This window comes from Eleutherodactylus coqui, chromosome 3 (assembly GCF_035609145.1).
Source record: "Eleutherodactylus coqui strain aEleCoq1 chromosome 3, aEleCoq1.hap1, whole genome shotgun sequence".
Classification (NCBI taxonomy): Eukaryota; Metazoa; Chordata; class Amphibia; order Anura; family Eleutherodactylidae; genus Eleutherodactylus; species Eleutherodactylus coqui.
The window spans coordinates 134,829,945-134,854,683 of record NC_089839.1 but is presented as its reverse complement, the minus strand read 5'-3'; the positions used below and the strand labels follow the sequence as shown (position 1 = coordinate 134,854,683).

At 42.6% G+C, this 24,739-nt stretch overlaps 1 protein-coding gene across 1 annotated transcript in view; it reads right to left on the bottom strand.

Annotated features, from left to right (window-relative positions):
* Window positions 1–24,739, bottom strand: part of SMYD3 (SET and MYND domain containing 3) — a 649,557-nt gene that overhangs the window by 200,419 nt on the left and 424,399 nt on the right. The window contains exon 8 of the mRNA XM_066596110.1: window positions 9,496–9,606. Coding sequence (XP_066452207.1) covers window positions 9,496–9,606 — 111 coding nt within the window. The remainder of the gene's footprint in view (window positions 1–9,495; window positions 9,607–24,739) is intronic.

Sequence of the window (24,739 nt, the reverse complement as noted above, 5' to 3'; positions counted from 1 at the left end):
TAGCCTGGAAGAGGCTATCGATCTCTTATATCTGGATTTTCCTAAAGTATTTGACACAGTGCCGCATAATAGCTTATTATATAAAATGAGACAGCTCTGTCTGGGCCAAAACATGTATAGCTGGGTAAAAAACTGGCTCGGAGATAGAAAGCAGAGGGTGGTAACTAATGGTCCATACTCTGATTGGGCCACCATTGCTAGTGAGGTGCCAAAGGGTTCAGCATTTGGCCCCATTCTGTTCAATATATTTATCAATGACCTGATAGAGGGACTGCACATTAAATATTGATATTTGCAGATGATACAAAATTATACAAGATAATTAATACAACAGAGGCCAATATACGGCTGCAAATGGACTTAGATAAACTGGGGGCTTGGGTACAAAAATGGCAAATGAAGTTCAACATTGATAAATGTAAGGTTATGCACATGGGCAGGAGAAACAGATGTCACCAATACACACTAAATGGGATACTGCTAGGGAAAGTGATATGGAAAAAGACCTGGGGGTACTAGTTGACTGTAGACTTAACTGGAGCAATCAATGCCAATCAGCTGCTACAAAGGGAAATAAAGTTTTGGGGTGCATTAAAAGGGGAACAGGGGCGAGGGACAAGAACATTATTCTTCCACTATATAGGGCAGTTAGAGGAAAGAAAGGGGTTCTTTACTGTAAGAGCAGTTAGTCCGTGGTACACTGCCTGAGGACGCAGTGATGGCAAAATCGATATAGGAGTTTAAGAGGGGACTAGATGTCCTTTTCGAGCACTATGATATAACAGGATATAGACATTAAATAACCAGAAGGGTTGTTGATCTCAAGTGTTGATCCAGAGATTATTCTGACTGCCATTATGGAGTCGGGAAGGAATTTTTTCCCCTAAAATGGGAGTAAATTGGCTTCTGCCTCACTGGGCACTTTTGCCTTCCTCTGAATCAACAAGGGGGTTGGAAACAGGCTGAACTGGATGGACATTAGGTTTTTTTTGGGCCTAGCATACTATGTTGCTATGACTGAATACCCAGTACAGCCAGGCTTTACATATGAAAATCTCACACTGGCCACTGAGTATTCATGTGTTAATGAATATGGGAAAGATTATATAGACAGGAAAAGGGCAACTTCCCTTGAACTTCAAACATCCCCATAACTGTACAACGTCATGCCTGTTTTCTGAATGCCATGCTGCATTTCATGTTTGGGGATATTAGAGATATTGCTGGTCTACTGAATGCAATAAGAGAATTTACAAAATATTGCCATTAATTCAGCAAAAACTATTCTAAAACCTGGCGAAAAATTTGACAATGCAATCTAATAGCCGGCTGTAAAGAATGAATTGAGTGGCAATCTTTTCTGCAATATTTACTATGAATATTTACTACTTGGTTGGTATGACAAGTTATGTTATACAATTTCCTAACAAGTACAAGATTGTGGGTGCTTTTCTATCTATTCAATTGCTCTCTAACTCCACCTGTTATACAAATGAGCCTGACAGCACTCCCTTGGTGAGAGGGCTTATATTAACACTTTATGTAGTAAATTGGTCCCACAAGTACAAATCTGAGGCTCTATATTCACAAGCATTTATGTTTTATTTACATAAAGCAAATCCAAGGACAATGAGTATGTACATATGATAGGGCAGTGATGGCGAACCTTTTAGAGACCGAATGCCCAAACTGCAACCCAAAACCCACTTATTTATCGCAAAGTGCCAATATGTCAGGGGGCGGGGCTTATCACAACATATGATTTTACCCTTGTCATTCTAAAAAGGACAGGGCCGTTTCAAAATAGACAGCGTGCAGATTTTGACTGCTTTTTGGATGCGGAAATACTGCAGAATGTCTTCAGCGGAAATTTCTGTGGAAAATTCTGCTGCATTTCCGTATCCAAAGAAGCCAAAATCTGCACGCTGTCTATTTTGACATGGCCCTGCCCATTTCCACCATATGTAAACATACCCCAGCGGTAATAGGGACAACCCCATCCCTAGCGATAATAGTGACCCCCCCAGTGGCCCCGGTGATAATAGTGATGCCCCCCAGCGGCCCCAGCGATAATAGTGACCCCACCAGCGGCCCCAGCAATAATAATGACAACCCCCTAGCAGCACCAGCGATAATGACAACCCCCCAGCGGCACCAGCGATAATAGTGACCCTCTCCAGCAACCCTAGCGATGATAGTGACCCCTCCAGCGGTCCCAGCGGTAATAGTGACCCCCCAGTAGTAATAGTGAGACACCCAGTGTAATAGTAACACCACACAGCAGGCCCTCAGTATAATAGTGACACCACACAGCAGGCCCCCAGTATAATAGTAACACCCCACAGCAGGCCCCCAGTATAATAGTAACACCCCACAGCAGGCCCCACAGTGGCAGTCCCCCAGTATAATAGTAAGACCCCACAGCGGCCCCCAGTGTAACAGTGATACCCCACAGCGGCCCCCAGTATAATAGTGGCACCCTACAACGGCCCCCAGTACTAATAGTGACACCCCACAGCGGCCCCTAGTATAATAGTGAAACCCCACAGTGGCCCCCACTACTGATAGTGACACCCTACAGCAGCCCCTTGTATAATAGTGACACCCCACAGCAGCCCCCAGTATAATAGTGACACCCCACAGCAGCCCCCAGTACTAACAGTGACACCCCACAGCAGCTCCCAGTACTAATAGTGACACTCTACAGCGGCCCCCAGTATAATAGTGACACCCCACAGCGGCCCCCAGTATAATAGTGACACCCTACAGCAGCCCCTTGTATAATAGTGACACCCCACAGCAGCCCCCAGTACTAACAGTGACACCCCACAGCAGCTCCCAGTACTAATAGTGACACTCTACAGCGGCCCCCAGTATAATAGTGACACCCCACAGCGGCCCCCAGTATAATAGTGACACCTCACAGCAATCCCCAGTACTAATAGTGACACCCCACAGTGGCCCCCGGTACTAATAGTGACACCCCACAGTGGCCCCCTGTACTGATAGTGACACCCTACAGTGGCCCCCAGTACTAACAGTGACACCCCACAGCAGCCCCCAGTACTAATAGTGACACCCTACAGTGGCCCCCAGTACTAATAGTGACACCCCACAGCAGCCCCAGTGTAATAGGGACATCCCCAAGCAGCCCCCCATTCCCCCGAGACCCACATACTTACCCACTCCTCCGTGTGGAAGCTCCCCTGCTCTGCAATGATTGCTGCCGGATGCCTTCTCCCCCTGCTCTCACGGAACCAAGTAGGAGATGTCAGGGGAGGGGGGAGGAGGATCCTGGCTGCACACTGACGTCACAGTGTGGCCAGGATCAGTGCCGCTAGCAGTGCAGTGAGTGAATACTAGCAAGGAAGCCGTAGCCCTGCTGGTATTCACTAACGTGGTGAGCGGCTCATGGCGACGCGTGCCAGCCGGGAGGGCTCTGCATGCCGCCTCTGGCACGTGTGCCATAGGTTCGCCACCACTGTGATAGGGTGTCAATAGGAGTACTGTCCCTTGCAACGTGTGCTTATTTCCATTAATTGCATTTCCTGCTCCTATAGAAGCTGATATTGTAGTCAAACAATCCTTGTGACAATCCTATAATGATCACATATTCAGTTTAAATGAACACAGAACAAATGCATGAAATAAAAATAACTTTTTGCAAACACCCTGGGAGGAAAAGTGTTCTAAACGTTTGGTAACAGTGTGCCATCCCCTTCTGGACCCTGCCAACTGAAAACTATATGGTGTTGTGGAATGAGATATGGATGGTGCCCTACCGGAAAAAGGAGCAACTGGAGAATTCTGCTGTAGCAAATTGCCTGACAGGCATAAGGGCTCTACTTTTTATCAAATGTACAGTTTTAAGTCCAGTAGCACTAGAGGAGAAAGAAGGAGGGGAATAAAACAGGTGCCAATACATCGGTGCTTTTAATTTCCAGTCATTGTAACAAGACTTGTATAAAGGGTCTAACTTTGGCTTGAAGGAATGCTGCCTTCCAATGAGTGGCACTGTGGAGGTATTATTCCATCTCCCTTATTTGCATAATACATCAGTGGAAACCTTTTTCCCACCCTATTGACTATTAATATGAGCCATAAGAGAATATATGACAACTAGGATATAATTGTAATTGGTTTTCTTCATTTTCTTTTTTCCTGTTTTTTTAGATTTGATACTTTTTTATTTTTAACTTTAGTTTTCCCCAAGATGTAACTGTTCCTACAAGGGACCCTACACACAGGACGGAATTACGCCTCAGGACACAGCCAAATCCGCAGCTGTGGAATTCCACAGCAAAAACGACAGATCTAAGTCCTCCTTCACATGAGCGTTATTTTAACGTTCCGATAACCGTTCTTAAAAAAATCGCGACTATCGGAGCACAAGATCACATGAAAAAGAATAGCAGCGACCAAGTTGCAGCTATTCTTCGCAACTTTATCATCCATTCACACACCTGGCTGCAGTGAAATAACGCCGCAGCCCAGAAATCCCTGAGTTGGCAGAACGACTTGAAATGACTTTTAAGTGCCTCAACTAGAGGCACCTGTCATTGTTTAGCAGCGCTCACCGCTGCTAAAATCCCTCCCTTTTTTGGACGGCTCCCATAGACTCCCAGGGGAGTCTATAGAATCTCCTGTGTTGTGCCTTCAAAAGATAGGACAAGCCCTATCTTTTGAAACAAAGTAAATGTTGGCGTTCAAATAACGCACCTATTGTGCTATCTTTTGACTCGCCAAAAAAATTGCATCTTAAGGAACCTATTGGAAAGCATTGGTTCCATTAGGCGCAATTTTATGACATGCGTACTTTGCGTCAAAATGACGCTTGTGTGAAGAAGGCCGAACTGTGGATTTTGATGTGGAATTGCAGAAAGGTTTTAAGCCATTTTAAATTCCGTATCAAAATCCACAGGTACGGAATTTACTGCAGCTTGCGGTGCATTGTAAGGCCTATTCCATTCGGTCCTCAACAAAAATGAAACACCACACCTAACATTTTAGTTGCACTTTCCTATGATAAAGGGCAAAATTATCATATTCATCACAACATCCCTTAACACTATGACTTAATAATTAGCATATTCATATTTTTCATTAAATAAAACATATGACAAAGTAAGAACTCTAAGATGCCTAATTTGTTGCTTTGCAGTAAAAACTGTATTATGCAGTAAATGTTCATTACAATATATAAAGCTTTAATATTTAATGCATGCAGTTTTTGAAGCAAGGAAGAAATCATCTTAATGGGGAGGAAGCAGCAGCTGTATAATTAATGGTTTTTCTACTTTGAAAAACTGCATCTACGATTATTATGTTAGTGGCTCAAATGTGACATTCTAATTACTTGCTGGATTCTCCCAGTTTTGTATCCCCTCAGAGAAGGGAAATGGCAGTTTGTTTTAGAACAAAACACAATGTTTTATTAAAAATCAATCTCAGAATTAATTACCAACACATGAATTTTCCAATGCGTCACTACTTTCTTAAAAGACACATTGTTTCACATTTACTGGAATTGGTGCATCTTGAGCCAGTCTAAGTAAAGCAGATAGATTTAATGATTTGCACCAAATGTCTTGAAAGGCACAAGTCTCTGGAAACCTTTTACATGCCAATGTTTCTTAAATGCAATCATTACTTATCAATTTCTTTTAGTGGCCTAAATTTTGAAAAAAAAAGTGTGGCCATTTTTTGTAAAAGAAATTTGGCTTCCAAAAGGTTACTAAAGATAAAGCCTTATATCTGTCAGAAAATCATAGCAGGTGTAGATATGTTCTGAAATTTGCACTGAATTTCCCTTATTTTATTTAGTTGTGTGGCCTAAACTACATTGACTTTTGTTACTCTCTATATTTTGCCACTGGTGAGAAAAGCCACACCTTTTCCAGCTAAGTTGTCCCACATCACTATTTACAACTTTTATTGCCATAGTTTATGCCAACACCTGGTGTCAACTGTACAATAAATGTGGGCTATTGGCTTTCCTATTCAAGTGAACTATTTCTTATTAAAGTCATCTTTCTCACACCCTTCAGTTACCCCAATATAAAGTATGTCTCCTTCTCCAGATGTGAAAAACTCAAAACACTGATGTGAACAGAGATTAAAATGAAAGCAGCAACTGAAAACTTTTTTTATTGTAACTAAAATATTTATTAATTACATATATGGAAATACAGTTTATGGTAATACAGTTTTTGCATTATCACTATAATTATTATTATGTGTCAAATGAACACAAAAGGTTCTACACTATTCCTGGTTTCCTGCATTTGAAGATGGTGGCTCCAACTCTAGTTTGATTCAGTCCCTGAACCTGAACCCATTAACAAAATAATAGAAAAAGTTCCCACAATCTCTTGCAGAACTTCCTTTGATTGTGTCTAAATGTTTAGTGTAGAGACTTTAAGGTGATTACTTCACTCTCAGTAGTAAAAATTACATCGGTGGTTAAAATGGAAAAAATCTGCACAAAACCCTTGCGGATATTGACGTGGTGCAGGATTTAATTCCGCAGCATGTTAATTTTAAGTATAATATATATCAATAGCCCATCCAGTTCTCCAGCATTCCTTACCTTTTTTTTGTTTATTTAAACGGCCCTGTCCTTTTTATAGTGGTGGAGGTAAAAATCATATGTTGTGGTAAGCCACGTCCCTAACCCCACCTTTGACCACACACTCTGTTCCACTTTGGGGCTCCATTAGAAAGCTTTGTTTCAAAAAGGGCTTGGTGAAAAAATTTGGGAACCACTGAATTAAATACTTGTTTTTGCTTACCCCAACTTGCTAAATTATAACAAAAATCTGACTGATTCTCATTGACAGTAATATTTTTGACAATATGTCTTAGTATTTAATTCAAATATGTATTCCTAGGACATTGGGGGAATTTATCACTGTAAAAATTGTGTTTAAAATGTTACAAATATTGGTGCAAGCCGTACTTTTGCAAATTTTTTGAGAATTCTTTAAATGTATGCAATACACACCAATTATCAGGCAAGTGGGTGTGACTCATCTGAAGGCAGCCGGGCCAGATTTCAGTTAATTTATCTCAGAATTTAGAATAAATCATACCTCATATGTCATAGCTAGGCTCATGGACAGCTTGCGATGTGCCTAATGTATGAAAAAGAGTAATCCTCTTAATACATTAGGCATATCTTGCTCCTACAGAGATGGGCATTTTAAACTCCGATCTTAAAAATTCCACCCATAGGCTGCCTGCAGACGGGCGGGTCGGATCCGGCGGCGAGGATTCTCGCCACGGGACCCGACCCCAGCGCCTGCAGGGAGGAGCGCGTACTCACCCGCGCCTGGTGGCCCCGGCTATTTCATGTGCCGGCTGCCGGGCAGCCGACGCATGCGCAGAGCGGAGCCGGTGGCCGGGTGAGTGACGTTTCTGTGTGAGGCTCTGCGAGCCCCGCACAGAAATAGGACATGCCGCAGTTTGTTTGCCGCACCACATTTCGAGCACCCAAACTGCGGCCGTCTGCATAGGAGTGCGTATTGTAATGCACTCCTATGCAGGCTTTCAGTGGCGGAAATCCCACAGATAATCCCGCCGTGGGATTTCCGCCCGTGTGCAGGCGGCCATAATGTTATAATACCACCCATAATGTTATAATGTGTCTAAAGGCTCATTTACACTGAAAGAGGATCACTCAAAAATCACTCAAACGACAGTTTGAGTGACAGTTTTGAATGATCATCTTTGCATAAACTTTTAAGTAGCTAATTAGCTACTTAAGAGTTAAAGGGGTTGTCTCGTGAAATCAAGTGGGGTTCAGCACTTCTGTATGGCCATATTAATGCACTTTGTAATATACATCGTACATTAATTATGAGCCATACAGAAGTTATTCACTTACCTGCTACGTTGCTAGCGTCCCCGTTGCCATGGATCCGTCTAAATTCGCTGTCTTCTGGCGTTTTTAGACGCGCTTGCGCAGTCAGGTCTTCTCCCTGGTGAATGGGGCCGCTCGTGCCGGAGAGCTGGTCCTCGTAGCTCCGCCCCGTCACGTGTGCCGATTCCAGCCAATCAGGAGGCTGGAATCGGCAATGGACCGCACAGAGCCCACGGTGCACCATGGGAGAAGACCCGCGGTGCATCGTGGGTGAAGATCCCGGCGGCCATCTTGGTAAAGGAAGAAAGAAGTCGCCGCAGCGCGGGGATTCGGGTAAGTAATAAACTTTTTTTTTTTAACCCATCCCTTGGGTTTGTCTCGCGCCGAACGGGGGGCCTATTGAATAAAAAAAACAAAACGTTTCGGCGTGAGACAACCCCTTTAAATGCAGGTGGAGCCAGATACCTCAGACAGTTCCGAGAACAACAGCTGCTTTGTATTGATATCGGAGCCAATAGAGCTCCTCTTATGTTCACTGCGTGGGCCAAATTAGATATTCGGATGTTTGTGCACAAAAGGTAACAAGTTGACACAATGCTTTGTATCAAGCCAGTATACTTCTGATCTATTCAAGGGAATACAATCGCTTTTACGGAAAAGCATTACGTCACAAACTAGGAGTATACAAAAAAAGAGTTATTGTGCTCATACAGGATTGGTTAGTGCAATGATAATAATTCACATGTTAGTAAAGTATCAAAAGTAAAAGAATTTGCAAGAAGCATATAACGCTATCAGTAGATGAGAAGCTTATCCAATCAGAATGTACAACTGCTCTGTGGGAAACATGAGTGGGAGGAAGATGCAAGGGCCTAACACATTCTGAAGAAGTTTGTAGATGAACACGTTTAACTGCTAACCTTTTACTAAGAGAGTAGATATATATATATATATACATATACATATACCTAAGCTGATAAAAGAAACACATGACAAGATACTAAATGATATATAGCATACAAATATCATTACTATAACAGTATATGCAAACAGCTGCTTTGTTGTCGGAGCTGTCAGCTGGTATCCTGCTGAGCTGAGCTGATAGCGCCAAGAACAGCAAGAGCTGCTTTGTTCTCGGATCTATCAATGAGAGCTCCTAGCGCTGATAGGCTTCATCTCTGACTTTTAGCCTGCTAAAAGTCAATGATGAACGAATAGTGCACGAACAGTGCATGATGGATGCCCGTTTAGACACAACAATACTGCTCAAAAGATGGCTTCTGAGCGAATTTTGAGTGATAATCGTTGTGTCTAAATGGGCCTTTACTTTCAATCTTTGCTGATTCTAAGAATGGAAAAGCAGAAGCCATTTCAGCTTTTTCCATTCCTAGAGGTGCTACAGTTCTTAGCGTGTTGCTAAGAGCAGCAATATGAAGGGAACAACTATGAAGGAACCACAGTGCTACGCTAGTGCTGCAAGTCAATTCATTCTGATCATGGATGTCCAGGCAGTCAGATCCACACTGATCAATCATTATTGGCATATCCTAATGATATTCCATCCTTTGTTATAGTGGAAATCCCCTTTTAATTAACATAATTTAACAGTTAAGATAAAGTATTTTCTACTGTACCTTCTCTTTTGACATGCAGCGTTGACAATCACAGGTAAAGCAGTATTGGCGCTGAAGCTGCAACTGACGCATATGTGATGGCATCTTCACATCAATGTAACTTATAGTGAGCTGGAGAAAACAAAACACACATTTTGTGAATATTCAATCACCTCTTGGAGGGGCGAACATTTTTTTAAGCTTAACTGGCGAAGTGCAGTGAACTAAAATAAAAAAGAGTTATACTCACACGCATCGCTTCTCCCTCTCCTGGCCTCTACTTTCTGCGCTGCTTGCACTGCTCCTGCTAGAGTGATCATGTGACATGCACATGTGATTGCTGCGGCCAATGTGAACACTCTAGCGCAAAGTCCTCGGAGCATTATGAATTAAATACGAACAGGAGGGGGCATTATGAGTTAGTTTAGGCCAGGAGAGGCAATGAGTTAATGAAAACCATCTGGGCATTATGAATTAATGGAGGTCAGGAGGGTCACTATGGGTGCTGTTGCCCGAGTTATACATCTCCTGCATACAGGGATAATAGATGCACGTGTCACACATACAGCTGTACTACACACTATTTATCAGCCTCTGCTGGTTTATAATCTGTGATGATGATGTTATTATCATGTGATTATAGGCGGAGCTAAGAAACGGTGGCTAATCACATGATGGTGACATCATCACAGGTCCTGTCAGCACACTGCTGCTGTCTGGCTCTGCAGGTTTTTAATGAAGTGAAACACATGTGATGATGTCACCGTCATGTCATCAAGAGCAGAGGTCCGAGCCCAGGTGACTGATCACATGATGGTGACATTATCACAGGTCCTGCCAGCACATGGCTACTGTCAGGCTCTGCATGTTTTATGCTTTAGGACGTGTGATGATGTCACCGTCCTGTGATCAGGGACGGAGCATGTAATGTACACACTCATTGACAAATGGGGTCATTAGCACTTTGATGGAGAATGCTGATATAACCTGGGCACCTCATGTATATAATTGTATATGTACAGCTGGTATAAGTTATACATCTTTCTGTATTTAGTGATATGGATCAGGCTATCTCCTGACTATGATTGCCCACTTTGCATACAATTAACCCTTTCCAATCCACTGTCTGACGTCTAAAGACATTATGATTTAAGGCTTTACAGCTCTGATGTTGGAAGACATCTGTTGGAGATCTCTTACTGTATATTGCCAGTCTCTCTGCTGTCGGAACTTACCCAAGATGTCACCTCATGCAGTACTGGCTTTAGCCAGCAGAGAGCGCCGTTTTATAACGGCAGAAAAAGACTAAGCTCCCTAGGAAAACCAGGATACAAATTGGATTGGAAAGGGTTAAAAATGCATCAATAAATTTTATGCAGTTTTCATATTTGAAAAAGAAAATGAATGTGTTGTTCAAATCTACATGTAGTTTTTAACAGTGTATGCAGTTTCTTAAAAACATGTGTTTTTCTGTTGTGTTTTTAAATTGTGGTTCAAAAATGGAAACAAAAATAAGAACAAGAACACAGCCTATTGGGCTACAAACAAATGTTCATGCAGTCCAGGAAATGAGTCACGTTTGGAAAGCTTATGCTTAGATCACGTATGTAAATGTATGTAAATTTGTTTTGCAGATGTACAAAGCATGAATTAGGTATGGATGCAGGTAAAGATGACTGTAGGCTGTATGGTTTAGGAATAGGTTCAGATGTATATGGTTTAGGTATGGGTACAAGCGCAGAGCTATATGGTTAATGCATGGTTACAGGTGCAGAGAACTGCAGGCTGTATAGTTTAGGTATAGGTACAGATGATTGCAGGCTAAATGACTAGTGAGCTCTCAGTGTGAACAGGCAGTTATTCAGCTTAAAATGACTGCCTGTTTACAATGAATGGAGGCGGTTGACCAGAAGAGATCTCCAGTGCAATCCATTCACTGAATGACTATCGCTGCTGTTTGAAAGCACTGGAACAATAGTCATTGGGACAGCTGTCATGTGCTCATGGTCCCGACAGTAACCCTAACTGCAGTGTAATCATTATCACTGTGTAGAGCTGGTGTCTGGCTATTATATGGTGACTGCCATATTGTGAGGTATCCGAGATCCTAGAGCTAAACTGCTGTATCTAGGCCCACAATTATAAAAGTTATATTGTAGATATGGTGCCTGTGAGATGATAGATAGATAGATAGATAGATAGATAGATAGATAGATAGATAGATAGATAGATAGATATAGACAGACAGAGGGGGGGTATGAGTTTTGGAGCTCATGCCCTTAATTTTTTCAGATTTTAGCACCATCCCTGGTTGGTAGTGCTGCATGCGTTGGCCTCCTAAGAGACCCAGTGATGCTGCAGAAAGTTCAGACAATGGCTAGCAGTCATCAAGAGCTGAACTTTTGCACCCGGACCCCTGAACCTTCAGTTGTGCCCCTGTTTTACAGAGTTTTGCAACATCTGTCAGTTAGAGAGAAGTAGAATATAAACAATTAATAGTTGCCTGGTTAATTTCTCTTCACAAGCCTCAGGGTGCCTTCACACTTACAATCGCGTATTTGAGAAAATAGCTGCAAAATCACATCTTTTTCCAGCGATTTTGAGTGTCAGTGCTGTTTTTTCTTGCAAAAACATCGCTGCCACTTACGATTTTCTCGTGCGATTTTTTTAGCGCGAAAGTTAATAGGTAGAGATGAGCGAGCACCAAAATGCTCGGGTGCTCGTTACTTGAGTCGAACTTCCCGCGATGCTCGAGGGTTCGTTTCGAGTAACGAACCCCAATGAAGTCAATGGGCGACCCGAGCATTTTTGTATGGGACCTATGCTCCGCTAAGGTTTTCATTTGTGAAACGGATAGGGCAGGCGAGGGGCTACATGTTGGGCTGCATCTCCAGTTCCCAGGTCCCACTATTAAGCCACAATAGCGGCAAGAGTGGGCCCCCCCCCCCCAACAATTTTTACTTCTGAAAAATCCTCATTAGCAAGGCATACCTTAGCTAAGCACCACACTACCTCCAACAAAGCACAATCACTGCCTGCATGACACTCTGCTGCCACTTCTCCTGGGTTACATGCTGCCGAACCCCCCCCCCCCCCCGCACGACCCAGCGTCTGCTGCACCCACAAGCGACTACTACCCCCAGCAGACACGCAGTAAACTGTACACGGTCACAGGCTTTGCTGGGTAATAATGAGCGACTACTACCCCCAGCAGACACGCAGTAAACTGAAGAAGGTCACAGGCAGCCCAAATATAGTATTTTTTTCCAATTTTTGGGAAAAAGCCCACTGCCTATATAGCCTGTATATGGATTTCCCTGTTGGAGGATGACTGTGGTTATTGAAAGCACAGTGCAGCCAGAAAAAATTATGCGCAAGGCTGCAGTAACACCTAGCTGGGTATTAATGAGCGACTACTACCCCCAGCAGACACGCAGTAAACTGAACACGGTCACAGGCAGCCCAAAGATTTTTTTCCCCAATTTTTGTGAAAAAGGCCACTGCCTATATAGCCGGTATATCTCTTTCCCTGTACCACTGTCCCTGCCTCACCAGTACTGCCCCTATACTCAGTAAAATGACTGCAGACTGAGGACGCTATGGTCTGCACGCCCGATATACCAAAAAAAAATAAAAATTGCAAAACTGCTAAAAGCAGCCTCAACAGTACTGCACACGGTCAGATGTGACCCTAAGAAGGACCGTTGGGGTTCTTGAAGACGAAGATAACAGCCTAACACTCTCCCTATAGCAGCTACAGCAGGACGGCACTTTCCCTAATGTCTCTCAGCGTGCATCTGTGGCGAGCCGCGGCCGGCCCCAGTTTCTATACTCGGGTGTCACCTGATCTCCCCAGCCACTCACTGCAGGGGGGTGGGATAGGGCTGGAACGTCACAGGAGGAAGTTGTAATGCCTTCCCTGTGTTTCTATTGGCCAGAAAACGGCGCAAAGTTTTCTGGGAAGAAAATGGAAGTGACTCGAACATCGCGTGGTGCTCGTCTCGAGTAACGAGCATCTCGAGTACCCTAATACTTGAACGAGCATCAAGCTCGGACGAGTACATTCGCTCATCTCTATTAATAGGACTTTCTAATGTTAAAAATGCATTGCACTAAAAAACGCTAAAGTTCGTGGTTTGCAATGCGATAAAAAAGAGGCTCAATAGGGAAACATGGAAGATAAAAAAAAAAGCAAAACGCAGAAAAATTGGGCATGCCACGATTCCTATCACAACATCACATGAGTGAAAACATCGCACATGTAAAGGAAACCATTGAAAATCATTGTTTTCTTGATTCTGTGCTTTTTCTCACTCTCGCATCGCATGAAAATCGTGTGATTTTATTGCTTTTGTGAAGGCACCCTCAGGCTTCTTTCACACTGGCGACAGCGATATCGCCACTACAAAATCACGGAAATATCGCAGCTTTGTTCTCATGATTTTATAGTGTCAGAAATGCTTTTTCTTGAGAATAATCTCGCATTAGATCGCTGCCGCTCACCATACAATCACACGATAAAACTGCGTGATTTTCTTTATTGCAAATGTCAATAGGACTTTCTAATGTTAAAAACGCATGGCATTGCACAAAAATCACAAGTTTGTGGTATGCCATACAATGAACAAGGAAGCTCCATAGGGAAACATGGGGGGAAAGATAGAGCATGCTGCATTTTTTTTCTTGCAGCATAGCATCTTTGAAAACAATGCTAATTTGAAGGAAACCATTGAAAAGCATGGGTTTCACAAACATGCATTTTGTAGTACTGTCGCATCACGGGAAAATCACACGATTTTGTAGCCCGTGTAAAAGTGGCCTCAACTGGAAGTTTTTTTTGGAAATGCAGTTCTGTAACAAATAGCAGTGTTTGCATTGTCTCAATATTCAGCTGTATAACCCTCCCGCTGTTAACAGACACATTTGCTTTTCTTTTGATGTCTTCATGCAAGCTGTTAAATACTGTTACGTTACTTAATTCAATGTTTCTAAACTAAAATTTACACATGACAAATTATATTTCACATGCTGCTGGATTGTGACACAATTTTCATCATTCAGCCTCTGTACATCACCATAATGCATTGGAAACAAAGCAATGAAGATGAGATTCGAGTGCCAATTTTCAGCTTTAATTTAAAACACATTTAACAAAAATATTACATTAACTATTTAGAAATTATAGCCATTTTTTATATATTCTCTCCATTTTCACATGCTCAAAACTAATTGGACAATGGACTGATAAGTAGTTTCATGGTAAATGGTATTCTGCAGTCTGTGACCTCATTATTTTATGACAAATTAAGATGATAAAAGAGCCTAGATCAAATTCTAAGTGTTAAAGGAATTTTATCATGACTATAAAAAGCTTCTCCAGCAGCTGGGCCTGTTATAAAATAAAAAAAAATAGATCATACTCACCTCTCTTTGGACCCCTGAACTGAGTGGCTCATATTGCCCTGACACTGGCTTCTAGGTAGACGGCCTGGCGGAAGCACATGACCTTTGTGGCCGTTGGTGCTCCTCGCATCAGTGCTCAAGTCCTGGGTACCAAGATGCCAGGAGTCTGGGGACATGACGCTACGGCCTCTGATTGGCTGCACGACTGTCTATCCGGAAATGCCAAGGAAGTTTGAGCCCCTTGGCTCTGCTTCAGGGGTCTAAGGAGAGGTATGGTCCAGATGCTGCGGTTTTTATAGTCATGATAAAACCCATTTAAATTTGCATTTGATAGCTGTTCATAGGAACGCTAAAATTGTCATCAAAAGAGGTGTCAATAAGGACATCAGATAGAAGACACTTTAGGAGCAGTCAAACCATCAATTTTGTACATTCGTAAAGAGAAGGAAAGCATTGGTAAACTCAGCAACATGAAATGGCCTAGCATAGCAAAGAAGACAATTAAAATGATCACATAATTCTTTAGTTGGTAAAGAAAAAGCCCTTCAAAACATGAAGCCAAATCAAGAAGACTTTCAAGTATCATTGTCAAAGTGAACAATCAGGAGACACCTTTAGGAATGTACGTATAGAGCAGTGCTTCCCAAACTTTTCAGCCTTGGGGCATCGTAGGAAACATCTTTTACCACATGGCTCCCCTACCAAAAATGGGGTGTGGTCAGGGGGCATGGCTTATGAATGACGTATGAATCTACCTCCCATATTTTAGGGACCTGGCAGCCTATGGCCACTTGCGCATCACCTGATCAGTGGTGCTGAGCTCACTAGAGGCCACCAGTTGCACAGTGAAGAAAGAGCTGAGAATGCGAAGGAAACAGAGGTGAGTGGAAGCGTGGTATCCTATGAAATCTGCAGCAAAAAGCGCAGGTGATTTCGAGTCAAAATCAACACCGATCGTATTTTAACTCTGTGTCTTTTGCAAAAATGCAGCAGGTTTTGACATGGAATTTTCTGCTGTGGAGAATCAGTAGCATTTCCACTATATATAAACATACTTTAAGGCTTGGTCCACACAGGCCTGATTTGCTGAGGAATGTCTGTCGCAAACATTCTGCAACAGATCAGCAGCGGAAAGTCTGCCTCAAAGCCCACACCATTTGGTGAGGGTTTTGAAACAGGTTTTCTCACGTATTTTTGTGCGGAATTCACCTCCTCATTGAGAATAGGTGAATTCTGCAGTGGAAACAACAAAAAACTGATTTGGTGTGGAACTAAATTCTGCACCACATGTCAATTTCCACACGGTTTTTGTGCAGATTTTTTTCTGCAGCTTGTGCATGAGATTTTTAAAATCTCATCCACTTTGCCACTACTGTAAATGTAGTTTTCAGCAGCGTTTCTGCATCCAAAGCAGAGTGAAAATCTGCATTGGTGAAGATTTTGCCCACAGCTGATTTCAGGAGGTACAACGTTCACCTCTGAAGTTTTCTGGATGTCAGTGCACTCCTTCACTCAGTACCCGATACAGTGCCAATGTCAGGTGATGGCACTGCGCTTAGTACAGACGCCAGGTCCAGAGTGAGCCCCCTCCCCTGCTAGATTTACCAGGAACTTCAGTGGAGAGAGGGTTAAATTAAAAAAATAAAATAAATTGGCAAAAGCTGAGTGATTTCCTGCGTGGGAGCCGAAGCTCCTTTGATGGGTTTTCGCGGCACCCCGGTTGGGACGCACTGGTATAGAGGATTTATCGCAAGATGCAAACCATTGGCAATACTGAAAACAGAAAGGACAGAATAAATTTTGCTTGAAATTGTAAACAAGCAGCCCTGTTATGAACAAGGTCCCTTGGACAGATGAAACCAAGATCATCTTGTACCAAAATTGTTGTGAAGAGAACGGTATGAAGAAAGAAAGGAAGACTCATGGCCCAAAGCATACTACATCATCTGTAAAATATGATGGAGACAGTGTTATATTGTGTGTTGCTGCCAACCCAACTGGGTCACTGGTGACATTGATGAGGTGACTGCAGATAGATGCGGCAGGATGAACTCCGACATGTATAGAGTTATATATTCTGGTCAGATTCAGTCAAATGCTGCAAAAGTGATAACACAGTGTTTCAGAGTATAGATAGATACCGACCCAAAAAAGACCACAAAAGCAATAAAAGAGCTTCTTAAGGCAAAGAAATAGAATATTCTTCAGTGGCTATGCCAGTGATCCGACCTCAACCTAACTAAGCATGTTTTACTTGCTGAAGACAAAATACAGCAGAAAATTATGCAAAAAACAGCAAATGAAGGCAGAGGTCTGGCAAAACATCTGAAGGGGAAAGCATAGCATTTGGTGATGTCCATCTGTTCCAGACTTCAGTCAGTAGCCTTAAAATATTTGCTCCTAGGCATTAAAAATGTCTGTAATTCTTTAGTGCCTTGAACTAAAGCTGAAAGTCTACACTTCAATCACATCTTCACTGCTTTGCTTCAAATCCATTGTGGTCGCATACAAAGGTTGCATTATGAAAATAGTGTTACTCTGTAATTACGTCCGGACCCAAATGTACATAGTAACATAACAGAATATGGCTGAAAGTACACTAAATGACAAAAAATAATGCACCCAGATAGAAATGTCGGATTGCTGCAAAACTCGGCCTGCAGTTATGTCTCAGGCAGATACGTAAATGATTACAGTTGTGTCTGATTAGACACTGGATCTTGCCACCAGAGGCTGTAAAAGTGCTTCCCTGTAACCCGATCAGTACCTACTTTTGTGTAGTGTGGCTCTTGTAGGACACTGACCACTAGACATGCCTCTAGAACACACTTGAAGACATTTTGTCCAGTTAACAGACTTTGAGAGGGGGGTGCATCATTGGAATGAAAGAAGCAGGATGGTTATTTTGATGAATTGCCCATCATCTAGGGCGTTCTGACCAAGGGCACACACGCATGGCGAACAGCCTCCAGACAGTCCAGAAAGACCACCGGCAGAGAGCATCGTTTGTTGTATCTGCTCGTACTTGTCTGCAGATCAGTTTCAATATCCACCATCCAGACACAGGTACCACCTTCATTATGAAAACGCTGTCTCTACCAGGACCATTTCCAGGCACTTAGTAGAAGGATATTTGGTGTCATGGCACCTATTATGTGTCCTGCCATTAACACTCCAACCCAATCACCTTCATTTGCAGTGGTGTCATTGGACTGCTATGGACTGGAACCGTATCGTCTTTGGCGACTAATCCGAGTTTTGTTTAGGAGTTGACGATAGTCATGTTCCAGTATGGAGGCCTTGTGGTGAGTGTTTCAATCCTGCCCCAACTGCTAGTATGATAATCTGGGAATCCATCATATACAACAGTCGGTCTCCCCTAATAGTGGTACAAGGGATATTAACAGCTCAGCAATATGTGCTGAAAACCCTTCAGCCATGTGTGTTGCTTCTCATGGCAGGGATTCCAACAGGGATTTTTCAGCAGGATAATGTTTGCCCAAACACAGAAAGATTTCCCAGAAATACCACCGCCAGGTTGCTACACCTCTTGGCCTGCCTGGTTGCCATATTTATTGCTGATTGAGCATTTATGGGACCAGCCAGGATGCCAGCTTTGGCAGTCTATGACTGTGGAGGATCTAGAGGCTCAGTTGCAACATCTGTGGACAAATGTGTGGCAGGATAACATGCTTTCATGCCCAACAGTATCTCATCATTTATCCAGGCTAGAGGCGGAACAACAGTGTACTATAACCTCATTTGAATTGTACAGTTTTTCCCCAATAAACTTATACTTTCACCCTGAGGCCTCAGTCACACGGGTACGGGTGCCAATGCGCCCGTGTGACTGAGGCCTAATATTGTAATCACTGACATATATCACCATTACATTTACACATATAAAGTTTTATTCGACTCCAACAACTCCTTCTTTAGCAATGAGTGTATATATTGGGGGGAAAAAACTTTTACACCATCTTCTTTTCATATATACATACACAGAAAAAAATGTGTTGCTTAATTGACACAAAACAGAATTACATATGAGCACTCCTTCTACATCTATTTTGTCCCCCAGTTTCCCTGCTCTGATTGTACTCATAGAGCAGTATATGTCTGGGTGCTAATGAGGGAGGAATAAACAAATGACTGCATCTCCAAAATACAAAAAGTTTTGCCTGGAATAACCCTTTGTTTTAGAATGTTGCTATTAGGTGTCATTTAAAGAGGTCAAAATAGTATGTATATACTGGATGCCATGTAAAAAAATTGTCTGCAGACAAAAAGTAAACATAATTATCAAAGCAAGTTTTAGGCAACCAATCACATTAGTGCTTTCACTGGCAACACATCCACTTTTTGTCTGAATTGATTTTCATACAGTTATCTACACATTACCATTATCTGAAATTTTTCTAAAAATGTTTATATTAAGAATAAAGTTTCTATATTAAGTACCCTAAAGTGTGAAATATTAAGTACTCTAAAATTTAAGTTTTCAATTTAAATCCTTTTAAATAATTGCAGAATTTAATTATGATTGTGAAGCTGTATCAATAGGACATTCCCACTGCAGTGGCCAATGCAGGGGGTATATATGATATGGCAGCCATTCAAAAGTAAATTACTCTTCACTATCTGACAGTCCATATGCGCAAAATGGACAGATGTTTTTGAATCAAACACTTTAATTTATGGAATTACCTAAGATACAGTCATTAGCAGGAGAAAGTGAGGGCTCTTTCACATGGGCGTCATTTTCGCACAGAATAGGCGTTTGAAAAAATTGTGTCTATTAGAACCAATGGTTTCCTATAGAAATGTTCAGATGAAGAAATTTTAGACGCGCAAAAAACTCTTATCTAAAAAGATAGGATATGCGTGACTACAATGCACGCATCTAAGGTCCGTGCTGCGTGAAAAGATAGGACTTGACCTATCTTTGGTGCATGATGTGTGAGGGTTTCCATAGACTCCTATGGGAACAGGAGTTTAGCTGTGTCCAACGCTCCGAAAAGAAGATTAGAAGTCATTAGGAGCATTTCTGCCGACAGAGGGAACTCCAAACAGCAGCGGCACCGCTAAACCCAGGAGTACATTGTAAATGTCCTATTGTAAGCTCCTGTTAGTCCCCGCGGAGATAAGGAAAAACCCTGAGGGTTCAATTCATCTCCCAGGGGTTCCCTTAATCCCTGTGGGGAATAACACGAGTTTACAGCAGGACATTTAAAATGTGCTTCTGGGCAGCAAGTTTTAAATGTCCCGCTGTAAGCAGCTGCTGGGAACTCCCTCCACCTCTCTCCCCAGCAGTGGGTTCCCCAAGGGACTTCCCCATAGCAAGGGAGAGAGAGGGGGTGGGGTTAGAAGGCTTCCCTGAGAGCAGGGAGAGAGCAGGGATAGAGGGATCCACCCTCTAGCCCCAACACTCCCTCTCTCCATGCTATAAGGAATCCCTGTGAGAAGCCTTCTAGCCCTGCCCTTTCTCTCTGCGCTATGGGGATATCCTTCTGGGATCCCCATAGCCCTGCTCTCTCTCTCCCTGCTATGGGGAAACACTGAAGCCCTGTGGGGCTTCATATCTCTCCCCTCCTGGAGCAGCAGTGCTTTTTTTTTAAGTAACAAGCTGCTCCAGGGAATGCACCATTTTCACGAGCTTGAAGCTCAGGCCTTCTGTGAATGAAAAATTGCCAGTTCACGGGATTTTTAGTGCAGTTTAGCTGAGATTTTTGACACGCCTATTCTACGCGAAAACGACGGCCATGTCAAAGAGCCCTCATGCAGTTACCTGCAAATTCCAACAGCAGTATTACTCAGCCTATGGGATGTAAGTTAGAGACTGCCATAAAAAGTCTATGGACAGACTGCAAAGAAGCTTTATGAATTTTGATCTCCTACTGCTGCTTTACTAAATGTCTGATTACCTCTGTTTGCCTTTAGGCTGAAATCCCACATGCAGTTTTTGCAGCAGGTTTTTCAAGGCAAAAAGCAGGAGTGGATACAAAAAAGTAAGTATTGTATTCACTCCTGTGCTAAGCTCCAAAAATTGTATCAAAAACAAAAACTGCATTTGTGATTTCAGCCTTAGTCAGACAAACACTTTTATTTTGCGCACATATGTGTGCAAAAAAACCCCCACTCCATGCATTAGCAAAATGCGAGTGACGATGGCTCCGTGGCCATTGCTTTTAATGGGGCTGGCACTACAACCGCTGGCCCCATTAAAAGCAATAGGATGCAGGCAACCCCCACAGTGATTTTCAGAGAAGGGTTTGAAATATAAGCCCTTCCCTAAAAATAATCCCTAGCTTCTTGAAAAAAAAATGTGTATATATATATATATATATATATATATATATATATATATATATACTGTATATATATACATACATACACACACACACACACACACACTCACCTCTCTGCCACTTTCGGGGCTGTTGAACATCTTGTTCCTGGCTTTCCCGGCAGTGTTCTGAAGTTCTCTCAGCAGGCGGGGATTTAGCAGGCACTGGGACCAATCACAGGCAGCGCTCAACTGGCATTCAATGAATGGCTGAGCGTTGCCTCTGATTGGCTGAGCGCTCAGCCAATCAGATACAGCCCTTTCAGGAGGCGGGGATTTTTAAATCCTCGCCTGCTGAAAGAGCTTTAGAATACTGCTGGGGAAGCCAGGGACAAGACGCGCTGGAGCTGTACAGCGACAGAGAGGTAAGTATATATATATATATATATATATATTTATATTTTTTTTTTATTTTTTATTTTTTACAGAACCTAGGGATGATTTTCAGCTAATGGCTTATATTTCAAGCCCTTCCTCAAAAATCACTGCGGGGGTTGCCCGCAGCCCATTGCTTTCAATGGGGCCGACTGCAGCGCCTGCCCCATTGAAAACTATGGGAGAAGATCATAATCCTCTTCCACAGCTGTGACAGTGATGGCAGGGGTTTCCTTAATCACTGCGGGAGTCCCCTTGTCACTGAACACTGTTTTTAACAACTCTTTTTTCTACTCAGTGTTCAGTGAAGAGGGGACTCCCGCGGGGAATCTTTATGCGCAGTACAGACCACTGCACAAATGTCCTATCTTTTGCAGGTGCAAGTATTTTGCATAGGGAACCAATGGTTCTATCGGACGCGTTTTTTTGCACTCAAAAAAAATGCTCGTCTGACTTCGCCCTTAGGTCTCGTCCAAAGCCATGATTTTGCCACAGATTAGACCATGGATTGCGCGCCAAAATCTGCAGTGAAATTTGCACCATTTTAGCATTTTATTTAATGCTACGAAAACCCACGCTGTAGTTCATACTGCACGGATAATTTTGTATGTAAATTTCAAAATCTGAGTTGCAGGAAAAAAGAATTGGCGTGTTAATTTTGACTTAAAATCCACACACAAACCATGTTAGGCTGCTTCACTCAAATTCCTTCTATTGACTGGGGTTAAATCTGCAAGCAGACCTGCATGAAAACCTGTGGCAGAACTTCGAGGCTCTGCCTTGAAGTTCTAATATGGATTTAAAGGAACCTGTCACCAGTTTTCAGATCAGTTAACCAATAGCAGCGCTACCATTGTGCAGTTTCTATCATTCCCATACAGCTTTTCCCATTAATGCTGATAAAGGCGGGTCTGGGCCGAAAACAACCAGCAAAAAAAGACGATCCGGTACACCCACCTGACCCCTTGCCTTCATTTACATCCAGTGCCGGACAATTTTAAACATCTATTAATTAGTGCAAGAACGAAGCTAACTGCAAAGATACAATAGCAGAACCAAGCTCACTACATAGCTACCGTCTTACTACATAGATATGATTCTGTATTGGGAAGCCATATTTGATCTGATTTTAATTTGCCAGTGTGAATGAGCCTTGGAGTTAGGCCTCATTCACTTTTCAGTATTTGGTCAGTATTTTAAATTCCTTTAGGAATACAAATATAGGAGTATAAATATTTTCAGGATATTTTTCTGTGTCCTTGGTTTTGGCTTAAACAGATGAAAAATACAGATCAAATACTTAATTTGACTTGAGTCTGATAAGACTATGGGAAAGTTCTACAAAGAATTGTGTGATCTAAACTGAAATCCTGTGTAAATTATCATTTAATTCTACAGTTCTTTTATCAGTAGGAAACAAAAAAAATAATAACTTGCATGTGCTACATCTGTCTTCTTCCATTGCTAGATAGTTGGAACCCTAAATGCTAAAGAAAACTGTGTTGTCTATCTAATAGACTGAAGAGCCCAGTGTTACTACTATCCATCATCTCATGCCTCCATCCCTCTCTAAAAATACAGTATCTGATCAGACTTACTTAATAAAAGTGATCTTAATTATTTCCGAGGTTCATTAATTTGTGTGCTACAGCTAGTCTGTCAAACATTATGATTGATCAACTTGTACATTCTTCTGATTCCAGTCCAATTAAGCAGCAGAATAATGATGGCCGCTAATAGTGTTCAATAATGTCTAATAAAAAAGGAAGCAAAGCCACTTTATAGAATGCTATATATCAACTGCTTTACATTTTATTACACATAAAAAGGCATTTCACTCACGTAAGAAAGCTTCCTTTACATTTTGCAATATAGGGAATTATTTAAACCTGAATCAACTAGAAAGAGAATTACCAACATGTAGCCACAGCAATGATTTTTTTCTGTTTTGGTTTCTGTCTCTTTAATTTTTCAACTGGGTTTCTGTTAGAATATTTTGTGATATAATCCATTACTTTTGGTTTGACAATTATGAAGCATGGTAGATAAATGTTTGCACACACTTTAACAATTAAAAACACAAATAAAAAGACAAAGGCCACAATATAAGTGAAACCAGGCTTCACATGCATACTAGCTGGCTACATATTGTAATTCCGTATTCAGCCTATTTGATGTGGTTACATTCCTGAAGCTATATTGGTGTTTACAGCAACTCAAACACATGTAATACTAATAAAAACATCTACTCATACTGAGGAAAATATGCAACATGACTGTGAATTTTATTCTTTTCAAGACATTGTAAAAATTTATGTCATCTATTATTTTCATCCCAACTACAGGACTTGGTGCACATTGTTCTGAGTGTCTGCAGCCTGGTAGCTTAGATATGGCTGTAAGGCTCTGTTCACATCACATTTTAGTACTGCATTTGGCATGCACCTTGGAATAGCATGACTGAACAAGTGTTCCAGACCAACGCTACTATAAGGCCTCATGTCCACGGGGACAGATCCGCAGCGGGTGATCGGCGCCCCATAGGGATGCATTGGACACCCGCAGGTATTTAAATACCTGCGGATGTCATTTTCCCTTGAGGCGCGGATTGCGTGTGCAGTAGAGATGAGCGAACCTACTCAGCCACGCCCCTTTTGCGCCCGAGCGCCGCAATTTTCGAGTACTTCCGTACTCGGGTAAAAAGATTCGGGGGGCACCGTGGGTGAGTGGGGGGTTGCAGCGGGGAGTAGGGGGGAGAGGCAGAGAGAGAGGGCTCCCCCCTGTTCCACGCTGCTACCCACCGCTCCGCCACGCCTCCCCCGCCCCCCGGATCTTTTCACCCGAGTACGGAAGTACTCGAAAATCGCGGTGCTCGATCGAGTAATTACTCGAAACGAGTATATTCGCTCATCTCTAGTGTGCAGCATGCTCCATTTTAGTGCGGGGCTCCCGCAGGCTTCTATTGAAGCCTATGGAAGCCGTCCGGATCCGCGGCACACCCGCAGCTGAATTCCTGCTCTCCGGCCCGAGAGCGCAGGAGAATAGGACTATAGGATGTGCCAAGCACATCCGCCAGGCCCAGGAAAGAAGATCCGTCCGCGACGGAGGGCAGGCCTGCAGCGTCCAGACAGGTAAGTAATT